This window comes from Ochotona curzoniae, unplaced genomic scaffold (genome assembly GCF_017591425.1).
Source record: "Ochotona curzoniae isolate NIBS_2020 unplaced genomic scaffold, NIBS_Ocur_1.0 contig_883, whole genome shotgun sequence".
Taxonomy (NCBI): domain Eukaryota; kingdom Metazoa; phylum Chordata; class Mammalia; order Lagomorpha; family Ochotonidae; genus Ochotona; species Ochotona curzoniae.
The window spans coordinates 62,752,930-62,769,842 of NW_024466599.1; the positions used below are offsets into that span (position 1 = coordinate 62,752,930).

The 16,913-nt window shown below is 50.6% G+C and overlaps 2 protein-coding genes across 3 annotated transcripts in view; one reads left to right on the forward strand and one right to left on the reverse strand.

The window, feature by feature from the left end:
* The window catches only part of LOC121165150 (meiosis 1 associated protein), a 64,415-nt gene extending 50,824 nt beyond the window's left edge, over positions 1 to 13,591 (forward strand). Inside the window, exons 7-10 of one of the 2 annotated variants that reach the window (XM_040993641.1) lie at positions 10,404 to 10,610; positions 12,082 to 12,222; positions 12,667 to 12,678; positions 13,254 to 13,591. In XM_040993641.1, coding sequence (XP_040849575.1) covers positions 10,404 to 10,610; positions 12,082 to 12,222; positions 12,667 to 12,678; positions 13,254 to 13,421 — 528 coding nt within the window. In that variant the 3' untranslated portion in view covers positions 13,422 to 13,591. The remainder of the gene's footprint in view (positions 1 to 10,403; positions 10,611 to 12,081; positions 12,223 to 12,666; positions 12,679 to 13,253) is intronic. The other variant, XM_040993642.1, reaches the window with a different exon arrangement.
* A 482-nt stretch (positions 13,592 to 14,073) lies between these two features.
* DOK1 (docking protein 1) lies at positions 14,074 to 16,822 on the reverse strand. The gene is made up of 5 exons (XM_040993643.1): positions 16,714 to 16,822; positions 16,102 to 16,401; positions 15,863 to 15,956; positions 15,487 to 15,671; positions 14,074 to 15,297 (listed from the first exon to the last, which is right to left on the reverse strand). Exons 1-5 carry the CDS (start codon positions 16,771 to 16,773, stop codon positions 14,548 to 14,550), a joined length of 1,389 nt encoding a protein of 462 aa, XP_040849577.1. The 5' UTR covers positions 16,774 to 16,822; the 3' UTR covers positions 14,074 to 14,547.
* Between the last annotated feature and the right edge of the window lie 91 nt (positions 16,823 to 16,913).

Below are 16,913 nucleotides of genomic sequence, written 5' to 3' on the forward strand. Positions count from 1 at the left end.
TCTGTTAATAGCAGCACCACCACTGCCTAGTCACCCAGGCTTGAAACCTCAGTCATTTGCAGCCATCTCTCCGCTGCTATGGACTTGACCACCAGGTCACGTCAACACCGACTTGCAACTATCCTTCCCTCCCTGTTCCTGTTGACTGTTTTCTGTCTCCTAACTGCTTTCCCTACATCCAGTCTCTCCCCCTCCTCATTTGCACTGGCATCAGGTTAATCTTCATAAAGCTTTCCCTGAGTACCCTGTATTTTTACTGAGCCCTGCCACTTTAATCCCTATGATGCCACTGTAGTTTTCTTCCCTCAGTTACTGTTATTGCTATCCTCGTCCAAGCTGTTTTCACTTCTTTCCTTCAGTATTACAGGAATCTCTCCGAACTTGTGACAGTGCCATCTGTGTCCCTTTTTGAACCCATGTAACAGTTTGCCAATAGATGGTTGTGCCACTCATGACTTTAAGAAGATTTCATGAGGGCCTGGCGCGGTGGCCTAGCAGCTAGAGTCCTCGCCTTGAACACACTGGGATCCCATATGGGCGCCGGTTCTAATCCCGGTGGCCTCGCTTCCCTTCCAGCTCCCTATTTGTGGCCTGGGAATGCAGTCGAGAATGGCCCAAAGCTTTGGGACCTCGTACGCATGTGGGAGACCTGGAGGAACTTCCTGGCTCCTAGCTTCGGATAGGCGCAGCAGCAACCATTGTGGTCACTTAGGGAGTGAATCATAAGACAGAAGATCTTCCTCTCTGTCTCTCCTCCTCTCTGTATATCTGGCTTTGCAATAAAAATAAAATATAAATCTTTAAAAAAAAAAAAAAAAGATTTCATAGGCCCAGCACGATAGCCTAGTGTCTAAAGTCCTCACCTTGCACGTGCCAGGATCCCATATGGGCACGGGTTCTAATCCTGGCAATCCCACTTCCCATCCAGCTCCCTGCTTGAGGCCTTGGGAAGCAGTTGATGATGGCCCAAAGCCTTGGGACCCTGCACCTGCGTGGGAGATCCAGGGGAGACTCCAGGCTCGTGGCTTCTGATCGGCTGAGCTCCAGTCGTTGTGACCTGCTTGGGGAGTGAATCAGTGGACAGAAGATCTTCCTCTCTGTCTCTTCTCTCTGTATATCTGACTTTCCAATGAAAATAAACAGATCTTTTAAAAAAAGATTTCATGGTTAACTATTGTTTATGTCAGAAATCCATTATTCTCTAGCCTAGCGTTCAAGTCCAGCCTTGCCTCCCGTGACTTTCTACACGTGATGCACACGTGGGCCCACATTAGTGCGCAAGGCTCCAACCTCCCGCCGTCGAGCCTCTGCTCAGATTGTTCCTTCTCTCATCTTTTTGGTTTGAATCTTATCATGTTCCAAGACCCAATTCCATTGGTAATTCTTCAAGCGGATCTTTCTAGATTTACCGTTAAATTTTTGTATACAGTTTCTTTTTAGAGAAAAAAAAAAAAAAACACTTTTCAGGTAGGCTTTTAAATGTATGATCTTGTGACTTGGATTACAGTCTAAGAGATAAATTTGACTACTCAAACACCAAAATAACACGATTGCCTTTTCCTGCTGTTTCTATCACTCCCTACTCTTTAAAACCAAATTACTTGGCTTCAATCAAATGTGGACGCAGAGTAAAAGCTTCCCCCTTTCCTTTCTGTTTCTAGAAGCATCAGGATCAGGCAGCTTCCTAATGTGCTGTGATGAAATGTAATTTCTATCGTCCAAGCCCTGGCTTTGAAGCCAAATAGCCCCAGGTTCCTGACGGCTTCTTCACTTCCTGAACTGTGTGGACTCGGGCAGCAAAATTAACCTGAGTCAGTGGATTCCATCTATTTGTAACCTAAACAAATTCAATGACCCCAATTTGGTTTGGTCTGTTCACAAACAATATATAAAGAAATACTAGCCACAGACCCAAAAGTCATCTTTAATTTATCTGTGCTTTGAAAGAATGCCAGGGTTTAGTTAATAACTCACAATGCCATTTCTCAAAATTTTTCCCTTTACTCCTCAATTATCTCTAACTTCGAAATTGAGGCTTCCCTAAAATCACTCAGTCTTTCTCTGTGTCTGTTTCCAGCCCCAGTCCCTGTTCCTCTTTCTCCCAGCTGTGAACTGTACATTAACTTAACCTCTCTGACAGGATCTCCCTCCCTCCCAGACTGTGCTGTTTTATATATATTTAAAATATCCAGCACTATGGGCCAGCATTATGATACAGCAGGTAAAACCACTGCCAATGATGGACACCAGTTCAAGTCCTGACTGCTCCACTTCCAATTCAACTCCCTGATAGTGTGCCTGGAAAAGCAGACGGGGATGGAACAGGTGCTTGGGTCGTTGCACTCCTATGGGAGACCCAAAAGAATTCTCTAGCTCCCAGCCCTGGCCATTGCAACTGTTTGAGAATAAACTAGTGGATGGAAGACGTGTCTTGTTATCTCCTCTCTCTGTGTAATGCTACATTTCAGATAAACAAAACAAATATTTTTTTAAAATAAATAAAATTTTAAGGACCAGCACATTGGCTCAGTTGGCTGAAATCCTCTACCTCCAAAGTGCTAGCATCCCATATGGGCTCAGGTTCGTGGCTTGGCTGCTCCACTTCCCATCCAGCTCCCTGCTTGTGGCCTTGGAAAGCAGTTGAGGACGACCCAAAGCCTTGGGACCCTGCACCCTCCAGGAGACTCAGATGAAGCTCCTGACTCCTGGCTTCAGACTGGCTGAGCTTCAGCCATCACTCCCATTTGGGAGTGAATCAGTAGATAGAAAATTTTTCTCTCTGTCTGCTCTTCATCTCTGTGCATCTGCCTTTGCAATAAAAATAAATGATTCTTTTTCAAAAATATAGATTTTTTAAAAAACTAGAAAATAATAAAATAAATAAAATATCTGGTAGAACTGGCAATCCTTATTCTTTTATGAACAGAAATGAAGTAATGGAGAAGGAAAGAAGGGAGAAGGTGTGTGAGAGATACACATTATTAATTCTTGTCCCTGTCACTTCTAAAATGCTGAAAATCAGATATACCAGTTATGATTTTTAAGATGACTAAAAGCTATACTATGTATAAAGTCCCTAGAACATCTCTGCCACATGATTTGCATAGTGGTTAGCTAGCAATTCTACAGCATCAATGTATTTCTCTTTTCATAGATTGTACCTCTCTGGAAAGATTCCTCATAGTTCCATCTACCTTCTTGACCACATTAATCATGTTGTTACCTTAAAATTCTTGCTAGCTAACCCTGATACTTACATTACTGGTAGGTTTGTTTCTATTGTCTCCCTTTTTTTATTTTTTATTATTATTATTTTTTTAGACACATGGGCCTGGCTCTTGTCACAGCTGCTAACAGCTTAGTGAAAGATACATATTGCATATAAATAACATAGAGGCTCCTGTTGGTGATGGCTTCCTCTCTAGAGGACTCACCCAGATAGTCATGTCTAGTCATTCTGTGGTACTCCGGAACGGTGCTGGGTCGAGCCCACGTCAACCCATGTATTGTTCCTGACCTTGCAGTGTTTTCCACTGTGGTCTATTATGTATCTCCTCTCTTTGGAAGCACCAGCGTCTAATCACGGTCTCTGGAGGCTGCTGAAAACACATAACTTCTTGGAGGCTTTCTCATTAAGTGTTTCTGCCTTGCGCAGCCTTGCTACTTGCCAACTATGGTGTGGGAGAACTGGCTTGAGGCCCTCCTGTCCCGAGTCTCCACCCGAGGGCTGCTGGCCCCTCTGTTCCCCAGCCCCTACCCCCAACTCCACTTTGCCATAATTACATCCTAGTGACTACTGCCAACCCACCAAGACTCAGCAACCAGAAACATTGTGCAACTCTTCTAATAACATTTTATACATACTCTAGACCTTAGTCAGCTGCAGCCTTGAGTGTTATTTCATTCCCGGATTTTCCATTTGAGAATTGTTGGGTATAGCGAGGTTACGCTTTTCCATCTGTGCTCGAAGACATGTGTTGCCCAACCGTCCCATAAACTCCACTCTTAGAGTCATCCAGATGGTAAGAGAGCTACGCACTTTTAAAACTTGTTTATTTACTTGGAAGGCAGTTACAGAGAGATTGGTCTTCCATCTGCTGTTTCATTCCTCAAATGGCCACACAACTAGGGCTGAATCAAGCTGAATCCAGGGACCCAGAGTTCCCTCCAGGTCTCCCAGATGGGTGGCAAGGGCTGTTCTCTGCTCCATCTCGGGCACGTTAGCAGGGAGTTGGCTCAGAAGTGGAGCAGCCGGATCTCAAGCCAGCTCTCTGCTATGGGTCGCAAGTGGTGATTTCACTCACTCTGCCACAGTTCAACCCCAGGCTATCTTTATATTTGGAGCTTTTATAAATCTCATTTCACCTTAATAAACGTTAATAAACATTACTTAATAACTAGTAAATATATTTCAAGTGTTTTTAATTAATTATTTGAGAAACAGAGAGGCAGAGAAAGACAGCAAGAGAAGCTGCTTCCCACTGCTTCACTCCCCCAATGCCTGCAGCAGCCCTGGCTGGGTCACACTGAAGCGAGGAGCCAGGAACTCAGCCCAGGTCTCCCATGTTTATGGCAAGAACCCAAGTACTTGAGCAGTCACCACTACCTCCCAGGAAGCTGAAATGATGAACCAGAGCCAGGCATCCAACCCAAACAGCCCACCAATGTGGGGCACAAATATCTAAACCAATGACTTTTTTAAAGATATATTTATTTTTATTTCAAAGTTAGATATACAGAGAGGAGGAAAGACAGAGAGGAAGATCTTCCGTCCGATGATTCACTCCCCAAGTGAGCGCAACAGCAGATGCTATGCTGATCCAAAGCCAGGAGCCTCTTCCAGGTCTCCCACATGGGTGCAGGGTCCCAAGGCTTTGGAACATCCTCGACTGCTTTCCCAGGCTGCAAGAAGGAAGCTGGATGGGAAGGGGGGCCACCTGGATTAGAACCAGTGCCCATATGGGATCCCAGCATGCAAGACAGGTACTTTTAGCTGCTAGGCTATCGCACTAGACCCCAAACCAATGACTTCTTAAACAATAGGCTAACCACTATCCCACTAATAAGCATTTGCTCAATAGTTAAAACGCATATATATATATATCAATATATAAATATATATATATATATTTACTTGGAGTTAGAGTTACAGAGAGAGAGGTGAGGGAACTCTTCTATCTGGTTTACTCCCCAAATGGCCACAACCGCTGGAACTGGGCCAGTATAAAACCAGGAGACAGGAGCTTCTTCAGGATCTTCCCTGTGGGTATAGGGCTCAAGGACTTAAGCCATTGTCCACTGGCTTTCTCAGGCACATTAGCAGGGAGCTAGATTAGAAATGGAGTAGCTGGCCCGGCGCAGTGGCCTAGTGGCTAAAGTCTTCACCTTGAACACTCCGAGATCCCATATGGGCACCGGTTCTAATCCTGGCAACCCCACTTCCCATCCAGCTCCCTGCTTGTGTCCTGGGGAAGCAGTCGAGGATGGCCCAAAGCCTTGGGACCCTGTACCCGGTAAAAGACCTGGAAGAAGCTCCTGGCTCCAGGCTCCTGGCTTCAGATTGGTGCAGCTCCAGCCATTGTGGTCACTTGGGGAGTAAATCATCCGACAGAAGATCTTCCTCTCTGTCTTCTCTGTCTCTCCTTATATATATATATATGACTTTGCAATAAAAATAAATAAATCTTTAAAAAAAAAAAAGTGGAGTAGCTGAGACTCAAGCCGATACCTGCATGGGATACTGACACTTCAGGTGGCAACTTCACTTGCTATGCCACAGCACAGTACCCATACTGTTAATTTTAAGCATTGATACCTCATGATACCTGAATCAGTTCTGAACTGATTTGATTTATTCCTCAAGTGAAACTTTACAGCTATTATTTTCTCTTCATGATCATCATATTATGTAGGCGTTATTATTTCTGTTTCACAAATGAGGAAACAGACCTAGAGAGTAAGTGGTAAAGCCAGAACTAAACTCAGGGCAATCTACTAGCACTGAGGTAAATAAGTAAAGCTGCTGCCTGTGAAAACTGGTACCCAATATGGGTACCAGTTCATGTTCTGGCTGCTGCATTTCCAATCCTTTTCCTGCTATGACCTGGGAAAAGTAGCATAAGATGGCCCTGATGTTTGGCCACCTGCCACCCAGGTGAAAGACCTGGACGAGTCTCCTGGCTCCTGGCTTCAGCCTGGCCCAGCCCTGGCCGCTCTAGCCATTTAGGGAGTGAAACAGGGTCAATGATTTCTGTGTGTGTGTCTGTAACTCTGAATTTCAACTAAATAAGTAAATCCTTAAAAAGTAAAATAAAACCAGTAAGGCTAGCTCCAGGCCCCCATCTTTAAGGTGCTCTACAATTACACGAAATGTATTGTTGTATTAATTGCTATCCTCTGAAGCATACGCGCCACTCTGGTAGGATCCACAAGACAGCTTCTCTGAGTCTTAGCATCAGGAGAAGCTATGGGACTCCCTTCCAGCCAAAGTTGGTGGTTTGTGTCTCTGTGACCTTATCTAATCCTGACTCTGTAACTGCCCTGCCCTCATTTGTCCTTTGCCCGATCCTGTAATTATTTATTTCATCTGTTTTTTGCTGTTGCATTTTTTTTTTCTGAACGGTCACAGCTCTTCTATGGAATGTGGTAGGGAATAAACACATAAATAAGTGAAATTAACTTTTCCAAGCCTTCCTGAAATTAATTTATCCATTGCCAGGAAAATATCATTTAAAATATCAAATCCTTCTGTGTAGCCCCAGTCATGTAACTAGTGACTCACTTTCCACATCCTCATTTCTCTTACAAAGTCATGTCTGTGTTAACTAGGGAAAGAAACGAAAACACCACCTATGTCTTTCAGTTTTCTACTTAAAATGCCAGTATCTCTGGAGACGCATTCCAGAGGTTTCCAGGCCATGTCTGACCTAACTGGGCCGTGGAAGAGACAGGATTCAAGCCGCGATGTGTCCAGCCAGAACCTAAGCACAGAGTCAATGAACTGGTTGGGCTGTAAATGAGTGGAGAGACGGAAAGTCCTTGGCTCTATTGGTAAGAATCAAGACCAAGAATCCAGTCTGAGAGAGGGGTGATGGCAGGACAGGAGCTGGTAAGGGAAAAAAAAAATGAGGTTAGAGTGTAAGAGTACAGAGGCCTCCAAGTCTTCGAAGGGAACAGACAGGTGCTTGGCGCACAGGCCAGCATGGACTCAGCAGGCTTCCAGGACCCCAGGCTTGTCGGCTCCTCTTGTTTCATCTTGCCCCACACACCTTCCATCACTCTATGAGTTGTTAGTTGTAATTACTGATTAGCTACTTAATGATCCCCAAATATGCTCAACTATCTTGCATTCTTTTATGCTGCTCCCTTCCACCTGACAAATATCCATACTAGTTTTCCCATATTCTGCCTACATAGCTTCACCATGAAGCCTTTTCCTACCCTCACTCATTTGCCATTCCCTGCCAATGTGCCCATTGCCACATCTCCCTTGACCTTCACAGCACTGCTAAGCCCTGTGGTTCTCTGATGTAAGCTGTATAATATATGTCACATAACGGTGCTTTCCTAAATCAAATTCCGGTGGTCCAAAGTTTTCTGTGTAGGGTGTGCTTAGCAACTCCATGTGTAACAGAAATGAATCAATTCCTTAATATTTAGGTGCAAGCAATGTCACTCTGCCATTGTTTTCGTCCTTGCTGTCTTGCCATGGTGGCAGGATAGCCCATGCTTAGTTGCATCTTGGAAGGGTGACCAATTAAATCAGTATGCCCAGAACCAAGGGGTTTCCTGGGACACTAGCTTTGCAGTGCTAAAAATGAGCAAATCAGAACAGCTGGTGAGTCTAAGCCAAACATTGGATGACAAGCCTTCCTCCTTACTGAGTTATAAACCCCAAGAAGACATAGGATGTTTCAAAGGAACCTCTTTGTCCCCTGTCTAGTGCTTAGAACACAATAGACACTCAGCCCATTCTTAATCCATTTAAAAAAACTAATCCCAAATGCATGCATGCATCCCAGTGTAAAAATATATACATAGGGCCCGGGGCGATAGAACAGTGGTTAAAGTCCTTGCCTAGAAAGCACCGGGATCCCATATGGGCATCAGTTCTAATCCCAGCGGCCCCGCTTCCCATCCAGCTCCCTGCTTGTGGCCTGGGAAAGCAGTCGAGGATGGTCCAAAGCCTTGGGACCCTGCACCCATGTGGGAGACCCAGAGGAGGCTCCTGGCTTCAGATTGGCTCAGCTTTGGCCATTGTGGCCACTTGGGGAGTGAACCATCGGGTGGAAGATCTTCCTCTCTGTCTTTCCTCCTCTCCGTATATCTGCCTCTTCAATAAAAGTAATAAATAAATCTTTTAAAAATATATATACATAAGTATTAGTAATGATCCAAACCCTACTTCCCTCCACATGTTGCCTAAACATCCCGGCTGTTCCTTCCGGTGTAACAGAAGCCTGGTCCTCAGAGCCTGGGGAAGATTCCACTCCCATCCCCCAACACATACACCCTGGCATCTATATAATCAATGTCCAGGTCAGTGAATTAGACAAGCATCAAGCAGACTGTGCACCACACTTCAAATCTCTTCTTCAGGAAGACAGCACATCCCCAGGTACAAAAAAAAACAACAACATTCAGAAAGCATCAATCACTAAAATCCCCATAAAGCTCTTTATGCAAGGCCATTCATGTGATATTTTGATTTTCCAATGCCCAAGTCACCTGCCTCCCCCTGCCAGACAAAAACAAAGGTGAGGAGACACAACACCTCCAGAACCTCCAGTTGTATGCGTCTCCACAAAGAGTCAGCCAAGGAGACCAGGCTGCCAGCAATGCCAGCATCCCCCATGAGCACCAATCGAGTCCCAGTTATCCATTTGGAGAGTAGACTGGTGGGTGAATGGAAACTCTATATTTCTGTGTGTATCTGTCTCTATCTTTGTCTCTCCCCACCTTGTAAATAAATGAATGTTTAAAAGACAGAGAGAAAGTCACCAGGAAGAGTACATAGCTGTTCTGGCACTGACAGAGTTCTGTGGCGACACTCAGGAGTGACAGGACCCCAGCCCCAGCCCAGCTCCTTCCCTCTGATGGTAACTGAGTCCTAGCAAGTGTGCTCTGCTTCACTGTGCACCTCTCCCTTGTCTCCCACCAAACACTGATACCCCTTTTTCCCTTAAAATCTTTTCTTCTTGTTTCCCCTTCCTCTTGTGTGGTTTCTTCTAACTTTCCCTGTAAATCAGTGTGTGTTATGTAGCAAGAATGCTGTCAGACTTGTGCCAGACCTGAAGGACGATCCCTCCCAACAAGAGGGATTTTTACAGACTCCGTTCACAGATGATTGCAGCAGCTCTGACTCCATAGTGCCTAGAGTTCTGTGGGTTTCCTTGAAAAACCACTGCAGAAAATTGCCTCATTCCCATGCCTCATTTAGCAGGGTGTGTCCACAGAATCCCCCTCAAGCTGGCTTTCTCGTCTCCTTGCCCACGCACTAACCTTGGTTAACACTGCACAGGCAAAGTGCCACCGCTGTTGATTCACACCCACTGCCCCTCCCCGGATCCGTGAGCCTTCCTGCTCCTGTCACTGGCTGTTCCTGTCCCCTACTTCCCCCTGTTGGACTAAGGCTCTTCCTCCCTGCTCCTTCCTCCTCCTCTTGTTGCAGGCTGCTTTGACCATCTTCCTCTTAACCCCTCTCTGGGAACCCTAGGGACAGTCCCCAGTCAGCCCTTTCTAACCTCAGTCTTTAGCAACCCAAGCAGACTTTAGAATGCTCAAAATGAGACACTCTTCTATTTATTTATTTAGAAAGGCAGAGTGACAGAGAGAGATCAGCCATCTGCTGGTTCACTGCCCAAATGCTACAACAGCCTAGGACGAGGCCAAGTCAAAGTCAGAGCCATTACACTCCATCTTTGTCTCCAGCGTGCTGCCTCCCAGGGTGTGCATTGACAGGAAGCTGGTTCAGAACCAGGAAGTAGGACTCCATCCCAAGCACTCTGAAATGGGAGGCTGTGCCAGTGCACTGGGCCCCACGTTCACCCTAACCATGCATTGTAAGTCTTAAAACTCCACTTTTACCTTGAACAATCCCTTAGCCACCTCTTGGTGAATACCAACTTCAAGTTAAAGGGCACTTCTTGACTTGTGTCTCTCTACGTTTAACCTTTCTGTGTACTCTCTCTGGCATACTCTGCCCCAAGGAGGAAGCATGTAGTATTATAAGCAGTAGTGGTGATTCAGGCAGGAAGTGCCTTCTCTCTGGCTCGCTTTCCCACACAAAGCAATGGGCTCAGACCCCCAGCACCCTTGGGAAGAGCTCAAGGGAGCCTAGGTTGCGATTGTTCCTCAAAGATGGAAGACACACCTGTGTCTCTCTCTGTCTCTCCTTGTTTCAGAAAAGAGAATGGCTGCTGATGGCTCAGGGGGAGCCCCTAGGCCTAGGACCCAGCCAGAAGGTCCCTGCCAGCACCTTCTATGTGATCATACCTTCCCCCTCCCTCTCACTGCTGGTCAAGGCAGTGGCCACGCGGGAACTGATACTGCCCAGCGCCTTTCCTCCACTCCCTGAGGAGCCACCCGATGACAGCCTGAAGATTGTGGAGGCAAGTAGAGCCCAAACGTGGGACATGAGAGAGGAGAAAAAGGCTTCCAGACAAGGATGGGTCAGGGGAAGAGTCCTGGGGGACAGAAACTTCCCAGGGGTGTGTGAGATGGTAGAAAAGGGGGTAGGAAATGGGGACCAGGAGAAGAGACAAACCCTCAGGTGACAGCAGCAGGGTGACAAACGGTGGACAGGGGAGGCCAGCTGCAGGAGATGAGGTGTGCAAGAATTGGGAAAGCAAAGGGCCATGGATGGAAGTGAACAACTGGAAATTAGTGCCATCCTGGAAGATCATGGGCTAACACAGGCCCCTGAACTCTGATGAACCAGAGCAGCAGGGGGAGCTGTGCTGGGGGAAGGCGCAAGGTCAAGGAAGGGAGAGCAGAGGACCAGCCAGGGGCAGCAGAGGCAGGAGATGAAGGGGGTGGGGACGTCGACGACACAGGCAGGCCCCACTGCTCCTGCAGCGTTGGGTTGGCTTGGTTTGGTCTTTGCAAGTCTACTCTGCCCCACCTTCCGTCTGCACTTGCACCACAAGGAAAAGGCTGCATGGGAAGGAAAAGGAGAGAAGAAAAGGGAAGGACAAGGCAGAGGAAAGGAAGGGGAAGGTGATGGAAAGATCTAAGTGTAAGGTTCCTGTGTCTCTGTGTGTTTCACACCTCTGAGGGGTGTGTGAGCTTGAGGGCAGCACGTCTCTGCCTCCACTTTCGCCTCACAATCAGGTGATGCTGTGTCCACACACGCGTGCTAACATGCTGTGTGAGACCTGGGCGTGTATGCATTTGGTTCTGTCAACAGAAAGAGAAAAGAACAGTCCAGTGTGCATGCTCCGAACAGGAGGGGCTTCAGCATGAGGCCCGGGTGCAAAGGAGCCATAGCCCTTCATGGTCTTCCCCTCCTACGCAGGCATTTCCCCTGCTGCTCTCCCAGGCTGAGGAGGGAAGGGCTCCGGGCTGGGGTGTTGCAAGCTGGCTGATTTACATGCAGAAAGTACCGAGCAAGGCTTGGCAGCTGCAGGATCACAGAAAGGTGGACAGAGTCTCACTTTGGGGCCAAGTGGTGCCTGGCACAGGATGTTGTGGCCGGAAAACCTGGCTGCTCAGGAATTCTGTGCCTCCATGTGCACTGGGCTTCCCTCGTAGGCGGGAGCTCATGTCCTGGCCTTGCACATGGCACCAGACTCAGACAGACACAACCTCCCTCAGCTGCCCTCCCTGGACCCTCATATCTCCTCATAGAACCCCTTACCACACTCTTGGCTCCTGCTGGCCTCCCAAGCACTGGGGAGCAGGGAAGGGGGGCCTCCCCTCCACCAGCCCAGCTTGAGGGGGGTGGTTCTTTCCTTGCTGCTGGCTGCAGTACAGACACACTCCCGCCCTCCTCCAACCTCTCCCAAGGTAGCAGCTGGGCCTGACTGCGGGCGTTCCGTGACTTCCAGACCCCTGGGTGAGGCTCCTTCTCTTCCTCCACAGAGCCTGCTGGACACCTTGGAGCTGGAGCCCACCTACAATCCCCTGCAGGTCTGCAGTCAACTCTACTCCCACCTGAGCAGCACCTTGGCCCCGCAGCAGGGCCGGCTCCCTCCAAGCTGGGGCAGCCGGGCTCTGGGAAAGGTACCACTCCCCTGCCCTTTGAAGCCTTTCTTGCTCCCTTTCACCCCAGGGTCCCAGAACACCCTGCCCCCCTAATCTTCACAGCTTCCTCTGAGCTCACTTTGCAGACTCCAGCCTTAGTGGAGGAGAAAACAGAGGAAATGACAGCCCCCCACTGGAGAGGGAGGTGTATACTTGGGCCTTACGCATGCTAGCGTTGGAATGTTTTAGCTGCCTGACCGTCTGTGGTAGCTCTTCCGCTTAACTGATCACTGTCCCACTAAGCAAACTGTCTGCACTGCTGACTCCAACCCCAGCCCTCTCCTTGCAATAGGAAGCTGTCAGGAAATAGGGGGAAGGTATGCTGGAGGAAGGACAAGAAATGCCCAAGGGAAGGGGCATAGTGGTAGAGCCGCCAGGTGTCAGGAGACTTTTACAGAGGTTTTTCTTCTTCAATCCCCACAGCATCCCAGCAAGGTAAGTGTTCCGCTTTTCTTATGCTTGAGGAAGGGGAGGCTGGCCCTGGGGGTGAGCTCCAGTGACAAAGGTAACTGAGTGCAGAAGTACTTTTTATGACTTCCATGTTTTGTGAGACGTGCAGCCTTCTTTGGGTGCTTGTTTTCCTTAGATTCTTGGTAACAGAGCCTTTAGAAAAGCATCCCTTTTGTCTTAGCTAAATGACACGGGGAAGCTATTTCTAAACTGGCCAATTGAGAAAGGAGTGGAGTCTACCATAAATTGGCGGGTGGCCCAGACCCAGGCGGGGAAGGAGGTAACCCTGAAAGCCGACTTAGGGCCTGGAGCTTCCCAAAGAGGATGTAGCTCGGTCTCCCCAGGACCAGAAGGTGCTACCCCAAGAGTGGAAGACACCTCTCACCAGTGAGCTGGTAGCAGGTTGCCAGATTAAGGGCACCAGGCCATTGGATGGCTCTGTGACAGTTGAGGCCCAAACCTGGGCCTCAACTGTCACTCCAGGAGGGGATAGGACACGGCAGGGATAGGAGCTCATGCCCCCTGGGCTTCAGAGAAGGCTCTGGCTGCTTTCTCTGCAGGCTGGACAGTTGCAGACCCATAGAGTTCGAGCCACCGTGGCCCCCCTGCCCGTGACAGTAACCACAGGCCGAGCCCCCAAGAAACCAGCAACCAGCAAGGCTTCCTCAGAAGCCATCATCCTGTCTTCTGAGGAGGAGGAGGAAGAAGAGGCTGTGTCAGGACCCTAAGTCAACAGCACCCAGAACCCAGCCACCCTGCGCATCCAAGTGCTCGAAGCTGTGGTCAGACCCAACGGCAAAGAATCTCACCTCTGCCCCCAGTGCTAACCCCATCCCTTGCTCCAGCAGAGCCCTCAACAGAGTTCATCTGGATGCACATTAAATACTGAATGAGCTCCCACTGGGAGCGAGCAGTGGCCCGGAGTGCTTGTAGCAGGGAATGGCTTGTGGCAGTTCTATATAAGCAGCCAGAGGTCAGCTCACCCTCAGGAAACTGGGCCCCAGGAACAAGGAAGGGGTTTTCTGAAAAACAAGAAGGGTTGAAACCCAAGCCTCCTTAGAGCTGCCGCCCTTCCTGCACCCCCTCCACACTGCACTTTCTCCAGCCTCCAGCCAGTCAAGGGCTTGGTTCCCACAAGCTCTGCCAGGAGCAGCTACTAGTTGCAAGGTGCTTCCTGCATACTGCGCATTTGCACCGAGTGCTGGAGAACATCCCTGTGACAGAGCCCATTTCACAGAAGGGCAGTGGGAGGCTAGAGGCTTCTACCCACAGTCCCAGGCTCAGCCTGGCCCTCCTGGGACCTTTGCCCCGCTCCGTGGACCCCTCCACTCCCACCCAGCACCCCTGGGTCTCCTCTGTCTATTCATACACACAGACCTCTGAAATCCAAGTTGACTTTAATAAGAATCTTTACATTTTAAATGTAAAGAACCATATAGGGTTAAGGCAAAGAACCACACAGGGTTAAGGATCCAGGCACAGTCCAGTAGTTAGCTGCCTTCAGCCTTCATACAGCACCCCCAAAACTGTCCCCTCTGACCAAGTTCCCCTTTCTGTGGACTTGGTCCAGCAACTGTCTGTTTCTTGAGGAGGGGCTGGGCTGACCTCCCTGGAGCCCATCATCCAGCCTTGCCAGCTAGTCCACTTCCCAGGACTTCCTAGGACGGATCCAGTTCCCCTGGACTTCCATCTCCAGTCCTCTGCTCCCCTGGGCTCACACTGGCTCTAACAGGTTTTTTGGTCCCCAGTGCCACCTCCCTTCCATTAGCAACCCCAGCTTTGCTGTGCTTATCCGGTGGAGCCCACCAACTGGAACTCAATCCTGGCGCTCCCTGCCCTAGACTGCCCACAGTCCTAGCTGCCCGAAGCTCCACACTTCTGGACTTGGCTATAGAGGACAGTGTCTGAGCCATGGCCTTTGCTGCCTTTGCCGGTTGTAATCTCAGGTTCGGGGAAGGCCGGGCCCTGGGTCTTGGGAGCCATAAGGGATCTGGTGCTCCGAGGAGGTGGCACAGCATAGTCATCAGTGGCAGGATTGTAGGGGAGCTCGTAGCCCTCCTCCTTCACCCGAGCTTGGCACCACCATGCATCCTTGGGCTCCTGTGGCACATCGTAAAGGCCCCGGGGAGGGGCTGGGGCTAGGCCTTCCGGCTCATCATAGATGGGGTCCTCTTTGGTGTCTGTCACTTTGGTCTTCAGCAACTGCTCCTGCACATGCTCATACAAGTCCCAGTAGAGACGTTTCTTCAGTTGTTGCCCTTGGCCTGCCCCAGCAGGAGCGCTGTCCAGAGGATCTGAATACAGGGAGTCCTGGGCAGGGCCTGGAGGCATGCGTAGGGAGTCTAAGGGCTCAGCATACAGGGCTGGGGGGCTGCCCAACAACTCCTGGGGGCCGGGAGGGGAAGCCAGCTTCCCCTCTGCCATCTCTCCTTCCTGAGAATCGGCTCGGAGAATATCGTGTGCCTGTCCTGCCTTTCCCTGGGCCTTCTGCCGGTGGATCGCACTCTCAACTGCTTGGAAGATATCATTTCCCTGTGCAGTCTGGAAGGTGAAAGTTCCAGGGCCAGAGGGGCAGCGGCGACCCGCCTCAAAAGAAAACATGACCTGTGGAGGGTGAGAAAGGAAGGAGATCCATTACCAGGATGTGGGGCACCTCAGGGCCTGAACTTGTTAGGGTACCTAGGAGGGAGTACCACCTGGTAGGGCTGTGGGGTCACCAGCAGAGAGCAGAGTCCTCCCCCCATCCTGCCCCACCTGCGTGGTCCTCCCAGCCAGCCCCTTCTCTCCCCGCACCTTGTCCCTGCCATAGCGACGCAGCAGAGTGTAGGGCCAGGAAAGAAGGGGCTCCAGAAGCTGATTCTGGGCCCCCACTGTCAGGAGAGTGAGCTTTTCGGGCTCCACCCTCAGCACGTAGGAGCCATGCAGCTCACAGCGCTCGGCAGCCTCTGTCCTTTGCACGGTGACCCAGAACTGGGACCCTGGAAGAAATGCACAGTTACACCAGCGTCCAGAAAAAAAAAAAAAAATGCCCAACAGGGCAGGGGCACCTAGAGGAGCAGTGTCCAAGCACTCACAAGGAAACCAATCTCAGACTTCCTACTCCGCCATGGGTCCCTGAACCCTCTAAATGCCAGCTTCCCACTCCATCCCCGACCGCGCTTTGCAGCACCTTCCCAGGTGGGGCTGTACAGCGAGTTCTCCAGCATCTTCAGCGCAGAAAGCTGCGGAGGGTTCTCGGCAGGCACCGGTGCCCAGCTGCCCTTCTGTTAGCAAAAAGAGATAAGAGCATCCGCTGCTGTGTAATTCCCTCAACGCTGCATTGGGGAGTCTTGAGTCCCCAGGTCCTCGTACTGCTGGTGGCTGCCCCCTCCTCTGTCCCACACCGACCCTCAGGTCGGGCCTCCTTACCGGAAAGGCGTTTCGGCACAGCAACTGCACCCAGGCGGCACTGGACGGTGCATCGGCTGCCAGCAGGTGCGAGCGCTGCGCCGTGTCCAGGCGGAAGGCAGTGGCGCCAGGTTCTGGGGGGCTCTCCACAGTCACGGGGGCCACGCTCACACATTCGGCCAGACGGATCACCTTGCAGTCCAGGCGGCGAGAGCCCCCTCGGCCACCTCCAGAGTTCGACCCCTTGTGGTCGAAGAACTCGAGGCGTGCGACCCCATGGGGGCTGGCCGGGTAGAGCACCGCCCAGGTCTTCCTCCATCTCTAGGGAGAGAGCAAGCTACACTGGGGAGGGAGCCGGTGTGCGCGGGTGGCCCAGGCCCTGGTGGGGAAGGAGGCAACCTCTCAAGCCGACTTAGGGCCTGGGGCTTCCCGAAGAGGATGCGGCTCGGTCTCCCCGGGACCAGGAGGTGGCACCCCAATGGAAGACGCCTCTCGCCAGTGAGTGGGGCAACTTGGCGGGCACGTCGTGGGGCTCTCCAGCTCCCGGTGCCCGACCCCCTCCCTCTTTCCGGGTCCTTTCACTCCCTTATAGTCCCTTTGGAGTCTGGCATGCCCGGCTCGCCTCCCCGCTACCTTAGTCCCGAAGCGCTGACTTTGCAGGAAGAGCGGCCCTTCCATCACCGCGCCGTCCATGGCCCCGGGCGGTTCTTTCCGCGCTTCCTGGCCCTGCGGACTGGAGGCGGAGCTGGGGCGGAGCCGAGCCTGCCGGGGGCGTTCCCGTCACCCCGCCCTCCCACCCGGACCCCGAGGTGGCGCAGGGTCGGGGCGGACGA